At 42.2% G+C, this 20,643-nt stretch overlaps 1 protein-coding gene across 1 annotated transcript; it reads right to left on the reverse strand.

The window, feature by feature from the left end:
- Positions 1 to 931: 931 nt before the first annotated feature.
- Positions 932 to 20,530, reverse strand: raver1 (ribonucleoprotein, PTB-binding 1). Its single transcript, XM_079521059.1, has 14 exons — positions 20,131 to 20,530; positions 19,167 to 19,233; positions 16,578 to 17,047; positions 13,729 to 13,920; positions 13,327 to 13,447; positions 9,755 to 9,855; positions 8,088 to 8,166; positions 6,951 to 7,150; positions 6,092 to 6,173; positions 5,814 to 5,962; positions 5,082 to 5,153; positions 4,012 to 4,131; positions 3,244 to 3,309; positions 932 to 3,130 (listed from the first exon to the last, which is right to left on the reverse strand). The coding sequence occupies exons 1-14, from the start codon at positions 20,512 to 20,514 to the stop codon at positions 2,984 to 2,986; spliced, it is 2,250 nt and encodes a 749-aa protein (XP_079377185.1). The 5' UTR covers positions 20,515 to 20,530; the 3' UTR covers positions 932 to 2,983.
- Between the last annotated feature and the right edge of the window lie 113 nt (positions 20,531 to 20,643).

The following is a 20,643-nucleotide window of genomic DNA, read 5'->3' on the forward strand; positions in this document are numbered from 1 at the left end:
ACATGACTTTGTGGGACTGATCAGTAGGCTGCCCTCAAGAGATTGTGTTTAGAGTTGAAAAGATCAAAGGTCAATGTCACAATCAATTCAAAGCTATGAGGTTTCCACTTGACAGCACTCACGCAGTTGGTTTGATTGACAACCGAACACATTGACATGTCAATGTTTCCTAAAACGAGAGTTGAACATTTTATAGAGTAGGCTACGGGCTGTGTGGAGGTCACATCAAAACATTAACCAGCCGCTTTAGCAAGCTGCTGGTAAAAAGAGATCATGACGACATCACAGGTCCTCTCAAATTCTGGGTGACTGGCTCCCTGACTACAGCGGTTTACATGGTACCCCAAAGCTGACCGACAACTTCACTCTAAACATCTTGGATTCTGTGCCTGTCAACTCTTCCTCCAGACTTTGGGAGTGGGACTTTGATTTCCAAATTAAATGCACTTTACTTTCATCTGATCTGAAAATAGGCAATTTGTGTAAAAGGAGCCCCATCCAACAAAGTATTTAGTTAATGAAAGGAGCCCCATCCAACCAAGTATTTAGTTCATGAATGAACATATTTTCAGAAGGTCGCCATTTCTGCATCATGAATCTTTGATTGGTTCTAAGAATGGTTCTCTCAACAGCTCCCTTGGCTAAACCAAAATAAAAAGTGTAATGCGACAATTATATGAATCGCATAGATTTGATTTCTTACCACGGTCACGGACATTTTGGAAATTACCCAACGCGGATCTCTTTACCATGGCAACTATTCAAATGTGGATTTTAATAAAGAAAATGAAGGCAATCAAGGCCTTGGATGAGCACGCATTGACAAAGTGAGCATTTTCCCTTTTATTTCCCAGATGAGGTTACTACTTTGACATGTAAGCTCTAGACTATTAAGTGCACCCATGATCGTGTGAAAGAACGAGAACACAAGTCGTTTTAAATACACATTTACTTCCTCACGTCTCACTCACACAGACAAGTCAGTTGCACAGTCTACACAGTAAAATCAGTCGTTGAACTAAAAAAAAAAAAAAAGGAAAAAAAAAAAAGTGAAAAGATAACATTACCAAATGGACCCATAAAGGGTCAATTTTCTATTGCTGAGGATTTTACTGTGCATCAGTCATAACTAAAGCAGTGTACATTATGGATCATATATTAGAGCAGCATCTCTTGCCTTGGTCCATACACACATTAGCAATCTAAACAGTCTCTCAAACACTGGCAAACGACACAAAAATCGAGCAGCAGATTCAAATCGAGGGGGGAAGGGGAAAAAAGAAAAACACCAGACCAGAGGCAGATATAAGAAAAGAGTTTAGGACTCAGAGGAAATTCATCAAGCTCAAGTATTTACACAGCAAACAGAGATATGAGAAATATAGTTCCAAGACCACACAGGGATAAGATCACAGAAAAAACTGTTAAGGCTCAAGTGTAATTGCAGTTCCCATCAAAATATCAGAGGTAATGGGTTATCACAATCAAACTGTCAACCAGGGCAATAATCAAAATACGAAACCGTCACTGACCAATCATTTGCCGCCACCATCTTCCACCAATACCTCCCCTGGGCAGACTGAACTCCCACTGTTGTGTTTACTCGAAACTTGTGATTGGAAAACTTCAAACATCTCAAGTATTTAAATGCAGGCTGAACCAGTCATTGTCATCAGTAGGCTATGTAATCCAACACAAACTGCCCCAAAGATGAACACCTCCCTCTGCTGGTATGCAGGCTAAAGACAACCTAACATTTGGGGACTAGCTGAGGCAAGATGTACAACGAAACATTTAGTTTAAGCCTCTCAGTGAGGAAGAGAATGTATAAGTGTCCCCATGCACAGCACCTGATGTGAGATCTATGATAAAAAGGCACACCATATTCCTTTAACCATGCCATTCAGATGTGTCGCTGAGACCACAAAACATCCAAAGTTAACGCAGACATAACTGCCACCAACACAAAAATCAATTAACTTCTCCACAAATAACAAGTGAGAGGCAAATTCCTAAAATGGCAGATTAAGACGGTAAGAACACAGCAGAGATGTAACCCGTGCCCTCCAAGTAAATCACTAAACAACCAGTGCAGAGACCAAATGTTGGGACAAGACAAAAGGGTGCGGTTCAAAGACAAGACAAAAAAAAAGTTGAAATAATATTCCAGTGGGTTAACGGGGTTTTGGCAAAAGCTTAAATACCTCAAATAATAAAAAAATAAATAAACAGGAACCCAGTAAATGATTACTGAACAGATCAATGAGACTATGGGGATAGGCCTGAATCTTACAAAAAGGAACAAATAACCCTGAACAGGTTGGAAGGAAAGAAATCTCTAGACTATCCCTTTAAACATACTGAACTTTATATATATATCCAGGGAGGCAGTCGGAACAAACAAAAAAGGTCAGAACGTTATAGAAATTGTTTAGTTCATACCGTGTCGTATAGTTGCCCCTTTCCTTGTGTGCAATTATTATCTAACATTGCGGTCCATGAGGCAAGGGTTATGAAGCCAACATGGTTGCCATTAAAATATTAATAGACTATACAATCTACAGCTCTGACCAGTTGACACAGGGTCACTAAACAGGGATTAACTAGATTAAGAACAACTGTTTACCATATTTTCTCATTGTACATGATTCTGAAAATATATAACAGAAAAGTTATCGTCAAATTGGAATGAAATTAAAAGTCAAATAAAAAAACTAAAAACTTAATTTAACAACACACTGAAATTATATATACACACAAAAAGAGGGAAAACACATCAAAAACTCCCATAGACTGGCACGCAACTGTCCGGATAGCAACATGCTGCACTCCCTAACGCCCTCCAGGGGTTGCTAGCGGGAGCGCACAGGAGAGAAGTCAATGGACTGCCACGCTAAAATAGAGACTGAAGGAGCTCTGCAGAGCTCATCATGGCCTGGCTGTTGAAATGACTAGGAATACAGCATGAGGCACTCCCCTGTAGTCAGAATATACGCTTGCGCTTCAGATACGAGTCTGCGTAATGTCCACCCAGGCCTTGAGAGTGCTGGCCCACGTAGCCCCCTTCAGGGCTTGGCTCGGGAGATGGGATCAGACGGGAGAACACGCGTTTGTGGCCACCGATGGGGGTCTGCAATTAGAAAAACAGGCTGTCAGTTCTATAAATGTTCTCCAATGTGATAAAAAAAAAAAAAAAAAAGCAGAAGAAAACCAGCACAGAAAAAAAAAGAGAAAGACAATTACCTTGATGCCATTCCCTAGGCCAGGTGGGTAGCTGTTGGTGAGACTCAAAGGAGGCATTCCCACAGCCTGAGAAATAACCAATTTACTGTCACTGACTGCAACAAGTTAATACTTTGGGATCCTGAGTTATGCACAACAAATGCCTTATACATTAAGGTGGGGTCTTTTATAGTCAAACATGCCATTCATCATTAGTTGCCATTCATTGCTCTCGCATGCCAATTTGAGATTGTAACAGTGATCAATGTCTTTGTAAATTTTAACTTAATTACAACAAAAGAAACTCGTATGTTGATCTTAACACCTTGAATGCCCGGATGTAGTTGGAACCAGTACATTTCAAGGTGCACAAGGCGCCATCTTGGATGTAGCTGAAGTAACTAGATGTAGCCAAAACACCCACGAGGGGATCGACATCAACAGGATGCATCAGGTATGATTACCTCTAACGCGACTAGAGACAGGACCGTGATGGGCCGTCAAAAACTATCTTTTATTAGAATTGGAAGCATTGATTTAGAGAGAGTTATTCACGTTTTAAGATTTTTCCTCAGACAACTTTGGATGACATCCCAACCGGAAATGACAGAATGTTGCTCAATAGGCACTCCCAGCCTGTGGAGCGGTGCGCTTGGTTATGGAATGATTAATGTTCCGTCTTTTGATTCATCTCCGTCCTGGGCATCCAACGTAATTAAATAATAAGGTGGAGACATAAATGTTTGAAGTTGCACTGTAGCAGTCAGGAATGTACAGTGCAGGGCTTACCTTGTTGAGTTGGGTGGAAGGGGGGTTGGACAGCCCAGGTCCTGAGCTGAAGTATGAACTTAGGGGTGGACTTGTAGAGTATCCATAGCTGTAGTCAGCATGATGAGACAGCTGCAGAGACTACAGAGGAAACCCCAGTTAGCCAGTTTTGCACACAACATTTGCCAGCCTGGATACATTACGTTATGTTACTAAATGTATCCTCTAGTTTGAAAGACTGATGTGCCCAATTTATACTCTGTCAAACTATATGCAGGAACAGGGCTTTGCAACAAGGCATCTTAAGTTCTCTGGGACCCCTCAAATCAAACTCTGTTATAGACCCGAATGGTCCCTGGTGTTTGAGAACCTGTGTCTCAAGAGATGATATGGCGATGTCCATTCATAAATTCAGACTGCACACACACACACACACACACACCATTTTACTAGCCCCTTCCATTCCATAATTATTATGACACCAGTAAACCTATGGTATTCATATTTAAACATTCAATTTAAAATATTTAATTTCAGAACATTTAGAATTCTGTAAATAGACCAGAAATCCAGTCTTCCGCCAAGTCCCTTGCATGAGTGTACTGAACGCCCTCAAAAACCAGAAACAAGTCAGATTAGTATGCCCTGAAGAACCCTGAAGAACTTTTCAAAATGCCCTTTTGGGATAGTTAGATAGATTGTATATACACCGGTATGATAAAGTACTTTGGTCTGTGCCCTAAAGGCAGTTATTCTCATTTTAACTAAAATGCAGGATTTTCTTGTTCTATATGTTCTTTAAACTCATCCAATCTTCAAGGACCTTCACTCTTTGGTTGTACCGTCGTTCAATAACTTGCCAAATATTCGTAGAAAAGTGTGTGTGAAAAGTGTCTAGTCAGCATATAGCCGCATGCCAAGATGGTCCAAATCATCATATGCATACAAGTCTGCTAAAGGTAAGGAGTAACCAGGAATCACATCCAAACATCAAACTCTCACAGAAGCCATTTCACACATCTCGTGTACTGTATAGGTAGGGGCTCAGAGGATGACTGTTCACACTGTCATGCACATGAGGGTATTATTACCTGCTGTCCAAAGCCTGCCAAGGCCCCAGTGTCCAGGTTCTCCTGCTGTTCATACAGGTGGGCCAGGGGATCCTGAGGACAAACACCAGATGGGTATCAGACAGGTCACTGCAATGCCCAGCCAGGCAGGATGTGCGTCATGGTAAAGGTTAACACCCTGAGCAGCATAAACGGAGTTCTCCGTCCTATCAACGCCCAGCACTCAGGACGGAGATTAATAAAAGGACGGAGATACCGATCGCATCACTCCACAGGCTGGGAGCGTCTGTTGGGCAACATTAGATTCCAAAATGTCTCTTCCCCCCCTCTGACCCCCCCCCCCATTTTAGCAGATCAGATCAGCTACATCCGGGATATCGCTAAATGTGCGCCGTTGCAGCAAATCGCTGGGCGCTCTGATTTAATGGTCCTAAATACCCCCAAGCGTTTGGGGTATTAAGTGTGACCTTACCCTGCAGAGGAGAGCATATTAACTATCTCTACCGCTAGCTGTTAGCATAAACCCCAGTTCCCAGTGCCAGCATACACGTTCACTTTAAAAGACAGTTTGTGTCCCCCCCCCCCCGCCTGGATGACCCTAAGGATCATAAAAAACCTTGAACGATTACTATTGCAATTTCTTTTGGGTCAAATCTTAGACTGACTGGCCTACAAGTATATAGGGTTTAGGTGGTCAATATCAAAGCCAGTTAATTGGCATGCAGTGGGAGCACTGAGCACAGGATCGATTACCTGGTGACGGGTGTAATCTGGGCTGTACGACTCCTGGTAGCGTAGGTTGTAATTTGAGTGTACGCTGGTCCAACCAGCGTTTGTACGCTGGTTGGACATATTGCTGAGCGTAGGCCTCTTCCTGTAGGGGTGGGGTCTGCAGTTCCCACCTGTGCAATAAAGAGAAAGATTGGCATGAAAACTCAGTCCCACCTCAGGGTCAGTGCCGAGATCCAAGAAGGGATTAAGCACATGGCAGAAAGCATAGCGACTCATGAGTGGAAAAGGTGACATCTCACCTGAGGGAAACATGCTGTGGACGTTAAAGAAGGTATTCTGGGAAAGATTCACTTCTTTAGGGCCATCTCCGAGTATTGACACCTGATGAGGAAATGGGTTTTTTTAAAGGCCCTGTACACATGTTCCGCGGTGTGATGTAAATATTCATCTGTGTAATAAATGTAAATGTCAAGTATTTTTCTCCCCCATGGAAATCTAAGCAGACGAGCTTTATAGTACATTTTGTTTCTCCATCTTTTCTCATTTAGTATTCCATATTCTATGAATTATGTATACATTTGATCCTCCAGAATGTAGGTAATCCACAGAGTCTACATCAAATGCACCATGACAAAATACAAGCCAGTCCACCTCGTTGTAGGGAGAGAATGGTGCCAGTGTATCAGCTCTGTTACAGCTGTAGCAGGCACAGCCCACATTAACCTCTAACAAACTATAGCTGGGGTTAAAGTGGGCTGGTTAAAGTGGCCTGTTTTATATCACAGGTAATGGCCTAGTCAGCTTATACCCTGGCCATAGCCTGGGGAGGGAATTATTTGGGCCGTTCCACCGGGTGGGGTTATAGGGATCGCTGTTGTTGCGTTAATCAATACCCCTCCATACTTTCTCATCGTCAATTGCTGCATTTGGTGAGGCTCTCACTAGTGTTCGGTTAGGCCGTCGCAACTTTTCTGAATTTGTATTCAGTGAGTGCTGTTCTGAAGACCACATTTTAGTCGTGAATCTATGCTTTGGAGATGTGCAGAAAGCAAGAAACTACCAGAGTTTGACAGGTTTCAAAGAGCTTCAGGGGGGGGGGGGGGGGGAACAGTTGAGTAGAGGCAACGGGAAAGAATTGCCTCTGTATGACCACTTTACCCCTTGTGCCGTGAGACCCTCTGTCCCGATCATGCCACCCATGAGAGGCATAGAAATTCCCTGCAAGGTAGGAGACAGACTTTGTGGGAGGCTGCATGCTGTGGGAGACTCCTGCTCCCTTACTAGGGTTCTACCAAGAGATAGAGGCTTGAGGGCGCACAGAGGATCCGTCTGCAGGCCAAGACCTGGGACCACCCCACCTGGGGACAAACAAAAACAGTCTATGAAAAAAATCACTTGAAGTGAAGGTCTTATCACAATGACGTAAAATAGACAGTCTATTTCCTCAGACACTATTGACGTAAAATTGTCCATTCATTGTCAATGGGATTTCAATGTTTGTGTAGGAGAAAGTTTGCGCACACACCAAAAGCTGGATATAGGAGGGGCTAGCGCCCCAAACTAAAGCGCTACAAGGCATAACACAAAGCGCTGACTAATGACCTGTGGAGTCGTCAAGATTGTGATTGATGCAACGACAGTCAACCATGTAAAAATAAATAGGGCTGCAACCAGGGGTGAGTGCGGTAGGGCTGTCTGGGCACTGCCCTGGTAGTTCGAAGATGCATGCAAGCCCGCACAGCCGTTCAGTTTTCACACCTCACTAACAAAACCTGACACAGAGTGTCACAGCAAACAATAGGAATGACCGACCTTGGATATCAATGGTGACGGTCCATCCATTGTTGCCTACTGTAGGTGTTTACGCAAGTAAATATAATACATTTTGAGGTATTTTCGGGGCCTACATTTAAGAAGTTATTTAAATCGGTGCTCGCTCGCAAGCATGTGCACGCGACATATACCTATAGATTTTCACACATGAAATAAAGCTTAATAAAATCTCAAGAATGAAAAATCAAATGATGTTTTAGGCCGACCAGCTGAATAAATCATAACATTTGAGACCATTCACGTTTCTGGAAGATGCTTCTAAACTTGTATTCTATTGCTAGTTTGATCACTTTAAATACTCATTTTAAAAAGATTAATGACCGAAAATAGCCAATCTACAAGCTTAACACTTCACACTGCGACATGTTATTTTTGGTGTGTAGACACGCTGGCTTCTATGGAATCCAAATGATTGAAATGAGTTGTGGCTTTCATGGATTAATAGAAGTCAAGATGCCAGACCTTGTGGTAGATCTCCGAGCAGATGGACTCCCTGCTGTAGCGACAGAGCAGCCAGAGGGTTCTCCCCGATCAGTCCCGCCTGAAGGGGCAAGAGGAACGGGGCAAGGGTCAGTGTCAGCGCAAGGTTTATGTCACCGTTGCTACCGGGCAGAAACCTTGTGGTCATCATTTGGTCACAGTCTCTTGTTAATACTTTGTGAAATATTCATCTGTGAAAGTGGTTAATTCGGTCTGTGGGTTATACATAATTCAACCTGGTATCCCCATTTTGGGCATACTGTAAGCAAGCATTTTAGATAAAAATAGCAGCTCTACAAGCTTGTTGTAGATCAACAATTTGGTACTTTTGTATGACAACTTGGTACGTTATTTCAACAACGTATAAAATAAATCACAGATTTATGATGAAATATAAAGGTTCTGCCTGACAGCAACACTTATAAAAATCGCTGCCACAGGACCAGAAAGCAACGCAGCTTACTCACCACAGATGTCCTGAGTGAGCCTTACTCATTTACACTTCTCTGCACAATAGAGGCACACCCACCACATCACTCAACAGCACTCAAAACTCTCAGAGCACTTACCCACTCAGCATTTTGTTAATCGGCACAGCAAATAAAAGAACCGAGCCTAGCACTGCCTCACACACATAAATAAAGTCAAACCCACATCATTATCACTCACACAAGGTACCAGACGGTTTTCTTTATTGTGCAGCACCTGAGCCCAGAGAAGATGATTTCCCAGAAAGGCTTGGTGCTAATTGTGAAAAACAAAAAGGAGGGCTGAGGATTTGTACTGTGCAGCAGGAATGATACAGACAGAGAGAGATAGGGATTAAAAGAAACAGGCTGATGGTCTAAAACACGTTCTCAACGTCAGTCCAAATGAGTCATGACCATTTAAAAATTGTAAACAAATGGTTTCAAAGGGGCGTCCAACGTCCATGGCTTACCCCTTTTTATATCAAGGGCCATTATTCATTCAGAATTTGAGCCACAGACCCATTGACCCAAAATTAAAGAATATTTTGTTTTCGTTGGATAGGATTTTGTCAACAATTCCATGCTGTATTGATGTGGTAACCATAGGACATAACGTTGACCAAAATAATTCTACATTCTCCTCTTGTCTTGTGTAGTCTTATTGGAAATTATGTAATGAAAATATTTAACAATAATTTAACTCTCGAGCATGAAATGAAACCAAATGGACCCCCCCCCCCCCCCCAGGGACCACTGGTGGGTTGAGAAACAGTGTTCTAAAAACACAGATTCATTTTAGCTCATGACCCAAGAGATTAGAGGTTTGCCCTGGACTTAAACTAGTGAAAATGCCAGAGATAAAAGCTCACAATGTGTCACTTTGCCTCGCCTTGAGAGCTTGTAGATCGGCCATTTTCACTACGTTTTTAAAATGTATAGACGTTTGATTTCTCATTTTATACATCAAATACCTTTTATTAATTGATGAAAAGTTGTGATTTCTTTCGTTTAAACATTTAGATTTATAAAAAGAAATTCATGTTTTTTTATGTAGGAAACAGAAATAAGAACATATTTACTTGAGTCCCATAAAAATTGCTCAGTGACCGAGACATGGGTCCCAACCCACTGTTGGGAAACTGCGTTCTAAAAGATGAGCGGCAGACATGCATACTGTACCTGCTGGACCTGAGCCTGGTTCTGGAGCAGCATCTGGAGGAGGGCAGCAGATAGGGCAGGGTTGGCCAGGAGGGGCATGGTGGGGGCAGCTCCAAGCAGACCTACACACAAACAATATATCAGTGGCATGGTGGGGGCAGCTCCAAGCAGACCTACACACAAACAATATATTAGTGGCATGGTGGGGGCAGCTCCAAGCAGACCTACACACAAACAATACATCAGTGGCATGGTGGGGGCAGCTCCAAGCAGACCTACACACAAACAATACATCAGTGGCATGGTGGGGGCAGCTCCAAGCAGACCTACACAAACAATATATCAGTGGCATGGTGGGGGCAGCTCCAAGCAGACCTACACACAAACAATGTATCAGTGGCATGGTGGCAGACATACAAACAATGTATATATCAGTGGCATGGTGGCAGACCTACACAAACAATGTATATATCAGTGGCATGGTGGCAGACCTACACACAGACAATGTATATATCAGTGGCATGGTGGCAGACCTACACACAGACAATGTATATATCAGTGGCATGGTGGCAGACCTACACACAAACAATGTATACATCAGTGGCATGGTGGCAGACCTACACACAAACAATGTATATATCAGTGGCATGGTGGCAGACCTACACACAGACAATGTATACAGTACATCAGTGGCATGGTGGCAGACCTACACACAGACAGACCATGTATATATCAGTGGCATGGTGGCAGACCTACACACAAACAGACCATGTATATATATATATATCAGTGGCATGGTGGCAGACCTACACACAAACAGACAATGTATATATCAGTGGCATGGTGGAGGCAGCTCCAAGCAGACCTACATAAAGCACCGAAGTCTGACGTCAATCCACGGGGGTCATGTACTTTTTATTTGCATTGTAATCCCCATACAGGGATTTTAGATCACCTCATATAAGTACTGCGTTTGATAAACATGTCACCCCAGCCGCTTCACTCATATGGCTATGAAGAATCAACTGAAACCTCCGCTAAAACACACCCTAACTACTCCTTAATATCTAGCGGAAAAAACACCAATAAGTGCTTATCCAACACAAATTAACTAATCTTTCTCAGCCATACAATTTCACTGGAGCGCACAGAGTGCATATGCACGTAGACAGACAGCAGACACATACAGTCCTACATGTCCCGACCCAAACACTGAGGAGGTAAAGTAAACGTGACGTTGTTGTGATTAAACATAATGTGCCACGAAAAATAGCTGTCCATAGATGTCCAACTGTCCATACATGATCGCCTCGTTCGGCCAACAAAATATATCTCCCTCCCTCCCTCCACAGAAGCGCAGTGATGCCTGATTTATTCTTCATCGTACACGTGTTCCATGCTGAAAATGGCTGATCTACAAGCTCACAACGCGTTGCGGACGCAACGCGTTGTCGATCAGCTATTTTCAGCACGTGGCAATATGCAGGCTGTGAGAACTGAGACCCTTCACAATAAAAGCATGCAGCTTTCACAAGTTGGTCCATAATAAAGACAAGGAAAAGGATTAAGAATTAGGTGGCATTTCACATTGCATGAGCTATTTTCTATAAAATAAGGAATTAATTTGGATAATGGTAATGGAGATATTGTAAAAGTTGTCACTTTTATTAATCCCCCAAGGTTTTTTTTATTTAATAAAGTCTGAGGTTCTATATGGCTATGGGTTGTGGTAATAATAAGGAGAAAAAAAAGAAAAAAAACTAATAGTTTTTTGGAACCATGAACTTTAGTTCAAAATGTTGAATGATGAACTAAGAACTGAACTAGTTCTCTGGCCAGCAAAAAAAAAAGGTCTCCGTCCTATTAAATAATTACCCAACGCCCAGTACGGAGATTAATCAGAAAAAAATACAGTAACTCTAAATCAATGATTCCAATTATTTCTAACCAAAGATTGTGTTTGACAGCCCCTCACGGTCCCTTTGCTAGTCGCGTTAGAAGTAATCATACCTCCGTTGGTTGTCGATCCGCCAAAGGGTCTTTTGGCTACATGCTATTATATCTAGCACTATCCAAGATGGCGCCGTGCCACCTTGAAATGGGCTCTGAAGCTGCAAATCGCTGGGCGCTTTGATTTAATGGTTCCAAATGACGCTGGGCATTAAGAGTGTTAACCCCTTTATGGCCACCCTAATTAACAGTGGATTGTGCCTTCTACCTATTCATATTTTTAATTCATCATTTTAATGCCAATAGAAAAATCTGTGATATACACACTAACAATAACTAAAAATACATCGCATGGATGCACCTGGGTGATCCTCAGTGATGTATCCTGAGGTCAACGTGGTTTCGGGTCTTCCAACATCATACCCCTCTCAGGCGACCCAGCTGGGGTGATCAAGTCCCGACTTATGTCCCGGTAGCTACCCTCAATCAGTCCCACACAATCCGTTGGAACTACTCCAGAACTAACCTCACCAGGCTTTCCACCACCTCGGAGGAAAGCCTGGTCTCCGTTTCAAAATGATCCGGTCGGGAGCGGATGATATCGTTACGTCATATTGTAGTATTGTTTTGTAGTCGACAGGCAGGAACAACGGGGCGGCAACTTCCTTTTCCCTCAAACAGATTTCTCAATAAAAGCTCTCGTAGCCAGTAGCTTTTATTGAGAAAAATCGGTTTGAGGGAAAAGGAAGTTGCCGCCCCGTTGTTCCTGCCTGTCGACTACAAAACAATACTACAACATGACGTAACGATATCATCCGATCCCGACAGGATCATATACCCTAAATGAAATGGTGCCCAGGCTACTCCAGAACTACTCTGCCAGGGCTGGGAGGTACACTTCTGGTGCATGGAAGGACTAGGCTCTGTGGGTTGTCTCCTGTCCGGGCCCCTCCTACGTCTCACCAGGTCCACTCCTGCTATCACCAGGCCCAGGACCTGTGCGTTGCACCAGAGTACCAGCACCAGACAACACACTATATCTCATTTTCACGCGGCAATCCTACCCAGTCCTGATGGTGGCGGTAACTTCACCATTATGCCAATTTTGACCAAATCTGGCGATGTAATTTCCGGTTAAACGGATCACAACATCCGCTAGCTTTCTGCGATCATCGTTTATTTTAATATCAAAGTCAAATTGAGCTCTAATAAAGCCCTGAATATCGCATTTTACGCAGCTATGCACATAAAGACCGCGTGCGTGCACGTGAGGATTTCGATATACTAAAGTGTTGTACCAATATAGCAGTTAGTGAATTGCCACCATTTGTTTTATTGAAAAATAATAATACTATGTTTAACTATATATATATATATATATATATATATATATATATATAATTAACTGTTGCAGCCGTAGTTGCAGCCATCCTCTATAACCAGTACCACATGAACCGCAATAGGCAAACATTCTGCAGAAAAAGCAGATCTACAGGCTCACAATCAGAGACTTGGTGTAATGAGGGTACCACCAAGTATAGACACATGGAGTACCCTGAACAACAAAATGTATATGGTTTAAGTGGTTAATGGAAGAAGAAAAATAATTGGAAGGTTGTGGCACGTTGCATGATGATCCTCACCTTGCTTGCGCCCCTGGTTAAGGGGGTTGAGGAGCATCTTGAGGGTGGCAGGGTTGCTGAGACCTGTGAGGATCTGCATGGCTGTGGGCTCAGGGAGGAGACCTTTCCCTCTGTTCACAGCCTGAAGAGACAAGAGGGCAGAGGATTCAGTAAAAGACCCAAATCAGCATGCCAGAAAAACTGTAATTACAACGGCCCAGACGACAATATGGACATTTCTGGGTGTCCTTGTCAGACAGGCAGACAGCCCAGAGAATTTTGGCTGAAGACGATACATTTTCTGCTCAAGCAGACGATTTACCACCTCAATTTGCTAATCTGTAATTTGCGTCGTTCTGCAGACTTTCCAAACATTCTCTCGATCTCAAAATGTCACTTTCAGCCGCAGGGGGGCAGCTTTACCATAGTTTGGGCAGCAATCAGAGCAGCCAACATGCTTCTTCCCGGGGGGCCAGGGGCACAGAATGACACCCGGATGTGTGTCCCTCCCAGCACTCTGCTGTCAGCCAGTCGCTGAACCTCCTCAGCCATTTCTGCTGTGGCAAACTCCATGACCGCGAACCGCCGGAAGCTTCCATCCTGTCCCTGAGCCAACTGTAGAATACACACACACCGCATGAGGCACACTTCGATACCATATGCTCAGTATGGCCAACCCAAAGGGCCACGGCCATCAATAATGTGAACAAGTTCAATAACTAGATCCTCTTAGACAACTAGTTGCTAGGCAGATATGAAGCATTTAGACATCAGGATACGGTGTTGTCTGTTGTGTGTGTAGAGGCTATAAAAAGCATGTACCGCCATTCACACATTTTGTGGCAACATAAAAGTATATTTCATCTACATCAGTGTAGAACAGACATGTGGAGGTAGAATATAAAATATAGCCCTCTGGGCTTAAACATATCCCTGACATACCGTCATTTGTAGAAATTTGCCAACACAAGAACCCTTTATACATTTGTGCATTCAGCCCTGTCGTTAGGAAATAAATGTGACCTTCTTGGTAATATCAAAACTTAACTAATTTTCTTACCAAGATGGTTTTGATAAGACAAGCAAATATTTCTGTGATCGTACACTGAAAATCGATCTCACAAAATGTCCAAGCTTTTTAGGCAATATGAGATGGTGCAGTACTTCACACATACTAATCAAGCTCCTCTGGCCCATGACGGTTATGAAGAGTTGAGATTTGTCTCGGTTAATTGACAGTATCAAACTACTCGCATTAGATTCATGATGCAATGATCTTTTACCTTGCAGTACCCATTTTTCCCCAAACTCCTATGAGATAGGATGACCCCTAAGGCCTACCAACTACCATCTTAAACATCTGTGGGATGTTAGCATTCATTTGGATGCTTGGTTTAATTATCTCCCTTGTTCCGACAATGTATTGAAAGAAAGAAAATGGAAAGAAATTTATATTTTGCAGACCACCCTCTTAATTCTGAATGTTGAGATCTGCAACTGCAAGAGCCCTACATTCTGCATCCATCATGGATGCCCTCAAGTTAAGAATCACATTTAAAGCTTTAATCCTGCCCAACAGCTTCTTGTTAAAACGATTACTTGTGTTAGACAGATTCTGTCAAACGATCATGTGACTCGTGAGCTTTGAATATTGCACAACCTGGGGCTGGGTAATTAACCGAATATATATCTAAACAGTTAGAACCAATCAGACTTACTCTTGCTCATGTAGGTTAATCAAATACAGAGAAGCAATTCAAACAAATCGTATTGATCATCGAATAAACACCAAAATATTTGAATTATTAAGTATTTGTATAATCCATCGACTAACTCAATTAGTCAGATTAACCCTGTAGTATACATCGTAGTACAATGGTGCCTTACAAAAATACAAAATGGACGATCTACAAGCTCACAACATTTCACATAGTATGTTTTCTGAGCTTGTATTTGCCATTTTTCCCTTTTTTTAAATCGTTCAAATGATCACGATTTCTAACTTTTGCCTTGATTATGATTAATGAAGTGATAACGTACAGCCCTAGCACAGCTTTTGACAAAAGAAAATAATCTCAACCCAGTGGAACAGACAGAACGTGTTGCTATGCACATCATGCCAAAGGGACACCACTCTCTCATTCCAGAAACGCCTGTTGAATGACACCACCTGGGGTAGTCAGGTGGTCATTGCCATGGAAACCAGCTATGTTCATCATCACTATAGAAACTCTGGAGAGTGGCCACAGGAAAAGCAGGGCAAAGGTGAGGGCCATTGAGAAAACATATTTAATACAGAGTTTATGTAGGTTAGATTTAAGACTTTAATGCCACACGGAATAGGAATACTAGGATTAAGTGGTTAAATTAAATTCTGAGGGGGACATTTGCCCAAAAAAAAGTGTTGTGACAGTGATCTTGGAGATGTGAATCTCAGAGACTTTATAAATTTCACAAAGGCAACAGCTGTCATTCATGGATTTGAACTATTTAAAAAAAAATGTTTAATCGATTAAAAAAAAAACGATTAATCGTCAATATTGAATTATACAAATCGATTTTCATTTTGGACACATTTACACATCCCTAATTTTTACATGATTGAAAGCCTTTAAGGATATGCAGAAACCCTGTAAATATAATCCCCTTTTGGTTTTGGAGCTGCCTGTGACCCATAATGTCTTTTTATCATGCATTTTTCACTGCAGGCAGCAGCAGTAGTCAGACATCTAAAGCTCTACTTCATTGAGACTTTCCAAAAGGTTACGGTTAGATTTAAACCAACAGCAGCTAGTAGCTGTACCATTAAACTCTTGATGAAATGTAGCCTAAATTGAGAGAATTAATACCCGAGGTATCTCCTACATACAAGAAACGTTCACACATAAGGGCTTGCACCTCAACAGGCAAATACACAATTACTCATGAGGACATGAGAGTGATAAGAGTGAGAACAGTGTGATTATCATTATTCTAATCTAATGGTCCCACAAATATATAAGTAGTATTTTAGAAATAGACATTGTGGCAACAATTTACCTCGTCCTCATAAGAGAATCTTTTCTCTCGTTAAATTAGAAAGATCATGTTGTGGTTAGATTAGACATTTTGGGATTAGGTTTAGGGGATGGGGTTCGAGTTTATCATCTTTCATGTTTAACTGTTAAACATGAAAAAATGATAAATTGGTATGAAAATGCTGCCAATGACTTTTAAAGTCCTCACAATTATAATACAAACATGAGCGTGAGTGCGTGTGTGTCACACCGGACCTGGCAGAAGATGGGAGCATGTGTGTCGGCAAGGGAATTGCGAAGGTCTTGGGCCGTCAGTACGCTGGGAGGGAGGCGGTCCACACACAGGCATCTAGAGTGCAGCAGAGGGTAGGTCAGAGAGCCCACCTCAGTCCAGTGGACATACAGCATTCGAGAGCCCAGCTGCTTTCCTAGGAGCTCCGACTTTGCCCGGGCGGCCGAGTCCTTTTTCATGTACTCTACAAAGCCGTAGCCCTTGGAGTGGCCGGTGGAAGCACTGTACACCAAGAAGCAGCGCTCCAGGTTGCCGAAGGGGCGCACCAAGTCTTCAAACTGCTGCTGGGTGAACGCGTGGGGCAAGTTGGCGATGCACAGAAGAGCATCTGTGGGCTGCAGCTGCACTGAGATCTCCCGGTCACGCAGCACATACTGGTGGAACTCTTTGATGGCACATTGCGCCTGCTCCCCATTGAGCAGCGTGACAAAGGCTTAGGATAAGAAGAGAGAGAGAGAAGTTGTTTATTCAAAATGGGAAGTTTACAAAACAACAGTTCCAGTTGATTTGTTTTATATAAAAATGTACTAAATGTATTAATCCAGTTAATCACTTTAGAGTTTTATGACAATAAAATGATCCAATCTACAAGACCGCATTGCAATTCAATGCGTTATGTCCTTGTTGATGTGCCATTGTTGACAAATGAAAAATGTTATTCATTCGTTTAGGTAGCGTTTAGGTATTGCCAGGTTTCACCTGGCAATAAACATTTGAAGTTTTTCAGAAAACTTAGGTCAAGACTCCGGTCTAAATGGGTTAACGCAGACTAGTCTCCCAAGGCCAGCTCTCTATACATGCCAAATACTCACTGAACCAATGAGTATAAGCCGTACAGTTCCGACTGAGCTTCATGGAATAACCTTTTTAATAGGGCTGCAACTAACGATTATTTTCATAATAGATTCATCTGCTGATTATTTAAACAATTAATCGGATTATGACACTTATTTAGCCATCACCTTAAAAATATAATATTAAAAGAGGTTATTTTAGACATGTTCTAACTAACAAAATATAATTCATTCAAATTTTAATTTGATTAGCTGATTAGGCTGATATTCAAATAAAAGACAAACTAAACTAAAATTCATTAAAGCAACTCATGGTGCCTTTAGGCTTATTCTGACTGCATAATTTGATTAAAAAATAGCTACATGTCAGTCTAAAAGGAACAGTACTCTTCTGAACTCAAATAGGGCATTTAAAAATAAATATTCAAGCCAGAGCCAAAAAATCTAGTGGTTAGTTGCCGATTCGATTCATCGATTACTAAATTAGTTGACAACCAATTGAATAATCGATTAGACTATGATTAATCGATGAATCGTTGCAGCCCTACCTTTTAAACAACCAATGGCAACCCCCATCAAATTTAAAACCAACATGATTGGTCCACCTCAACGGTAAGATTTGACTCCTAATCTGGAACTTGCCTAAATTGATTAGTTTTAATTACAGTCCACTGGCCACAACCCTCTTATGGTAAAAAGATATATACATGTAATCTAGTAGTGCGAATTCCACAACTCTACTCAGTCACAAGTTACAGATTGTTAGAAAACTTGAAATGCACAGTAAGAAACAAATGTCTCCTTGTAGGACATTATGCAGTAAAGATGCCAAACCAGCCAGTGCGAAGTAAATAATGTAAAAAAATAAATAATCAGGCACTTGCCATAAAGTGTTACTCTTTTTTGAATAAAACCATACGGCATCGAATACTGGAATCAGCTGGATGGTAGCTAGATAAGTGCTAGTTAAGAGCACTGTGTTGTGTAAGATGTTGTGTCCTAGCATCCATCTATAGTTTAATGCAGTGGACATATTTCACAGCTGGAACAATCTCTTCCTGTAATAAAGTGATGCAGTATGCATGCTTTTCTGTGACAATGAAAAGTTAGAAAGGGGTAAGCCGCTCACACCACTCCTAAAACATGGCTTCACATTCAAGATAGAGTTCAGCAATCCAAGGGGCATTTCAGTCAACATCTGAACTGCAGCCTTCAGAGAAATTAGCCAGAGTCAAAAATTCTTGCTTGGTGGATATTAATTCCAGAATCGGCCATAAAACATGTACAATGGCCAGGATGAATCTGTCTGGGAGTCACTTTAGTGTCCGTTCAACAATTCATCCAAGTCACTTCAGTGTCCGTTCTCAACATTTCATCTAATTAAAAAATATTTTAATTAAGTAATGTGGCTACTCATTAGGCTATTCATTAATTCTCAAGACAAGAGTTCAATAGCTGGGTCAATTTAGAGTCATGTCAATGAAAACTGCTTTCTGGTGAATGCCCGCTTTGAATGTTAATTAGTATCATTGCTATTAAGAATGTCAGTAGTGTTGAATATGAACCGTTAACCTTTGAGAAAGTCAATAACAGTCATGTTATTTCCACATCAGTTTGTTAATGAAACAATAGCATTAGAATCTAATACATAGTAGCCTACTACCTAATAATTAGATTATATTGATCTACCTTTGAAGTGGTATGGACTCAAGCACACACTAGTACCAATACATCACACAAACTAAACATTATACCAACCTGTGCCCTTGTATTTGTCTACAAAGCAGTACTTCAGGTCATATTGGCTCAAGAGCTCATGCACCTCCTGAAATAAAAGAAAATCAGTATGTAATTACATTCTGAACTTCACAGGTGCACTGGCTATAGTGACATTGTTAAAGCAAAGTTGTATTATTAGACTTCAAATTATCAGCGCAAGAAAGAACAAAAATGTGGAGTAAATAATAACTGACTCATTGTTGTAAGAGAAATTGTTCCACAATGCCTTTGGCCTGTTCACAAACGAATGGCGATGCCGTCTAGCATTTTCCGAAAGGTTTTGTCCCTCTCTACGCCTTCCACCTTTTGTCAGCACAGCTCCCGTTCCCATCTCGAACTCCCAGCACTCCCATTCATACAATGGCTGGCCCAGCGTTCCCCACGAGTCAAGCACGTTCCAAACAGTGTGGGATCATGTGGAAAAAAACCCTACTACTGCTGCCTAACAGCCAATTACACAACTACTTAATTGATTAGCATCTCCTCTAAACGCCCGTGTCCCTGATCAATCAAAAGCCAATATTACTACGAGACATGTCGCATCCAACATCTAATAATCAATGAGGTATGTTGATTATTATCTATACACACACACACACACTAGGCCTGAGTTGGCAGCAGGTCATGGAGGACAATGACACGGTCATCTGTCAATTCGCCATGGGTCATCGTTAACATGCTAATTTGATAGCGTTGGGTTTAGCAGCGGCAGGGATACATTCATGAATTACGTTAGGTAATTTGGCAAAAACAAAAAAGGTCTGCAAATAGTTTGCAGATTCTAATCTGAGCGAACTAATAATAAACGCTACTTCAGCTAGTTGGAGCGTTCAATGGCAGGCTACCAGATAGCTGCTATGACAGCAGGGCAGGCATGGAGATTGACTTTATGTCAGCCAAACAATCCCAACAAAATAATGCCCTGGACATCTCCACATCTCACCTGATTGCTGACATCGGATGGCAGGTTTTTGACGAGGATCTTTCGACGATTATAGAATTCTCGTCGAGTTCTGTCCAAACGGCTCTCGATCTCCTCGGGGCTCAACGACGTCAACTCTTCAACGTCGACCCTGTTGCGCTGACACTCCTGCCCCGGCGAGCTGTCCTCGTCGCCGGGCAGTGGGGCCTCGGAGTGTCCGTGGTGGTGGTGTTCCCCCCTGGACATCCAGTTTGCGTGGTGGTCTCCGGCGGCGAGGTCGTAGTTGTCATGAAGAAGTGGACGGGATGATGATGAAGAAGAGGCGAACTTGTTGTTGCTGGGCCCCGTTGATGTATCTGTGCTTTCATCTCTGGCAGCTGCGCTAACGGACACTGCGGCCGCCATCACTCAGTGTGGAAAGTTTTTCTGTGTATGAAACAACAAGCGTCTGATTTGAGCAGTTTAAACAATACACACATGGCCACAGCGCGGCCTCCCATTGGACGAGGGGGGATGCAATTCTCACGTCACGTG

The sequence above is a fragment of the Electrona antarctica genome, assembly GCF_951216825.1.
Source record: "Electrona antarctica genome assembly, chromosome: 14".
NCBI classification, from domain to species: domain Eukaryota; kingdom Metazoa; phylum Chordata; class Actinopteri; order Myctophiformes; family Myctophidae; genus Electrona; species Electrona antarctica.

Excerpts from the sequence above, each read along its gene's own strand:
- raver1 (XM_079521059.1), bottom strand. The coding sequence starts at position 20,514 with ATGGCGGCCGCAGTGTCCGTTAGCGCAGCTGCCAGAGATGAAAGCACA. Across the intron at positions 13,448-13,728 it reads TGATTGCTGCCCAAACTATG|GCTGTGAACAGAGGGAAAGG; the intron begins GTAAAGCTGCCC and ends TTGTCTCTTCAG. Across the intron at positions 4,132-5,081 it reads TGGCAGGCTTTGGACAGCAG|TCTCTGCAGCTGTCTCATCA; the intron begins GTAATAATACCC and ends TTTCCTCTGTAG.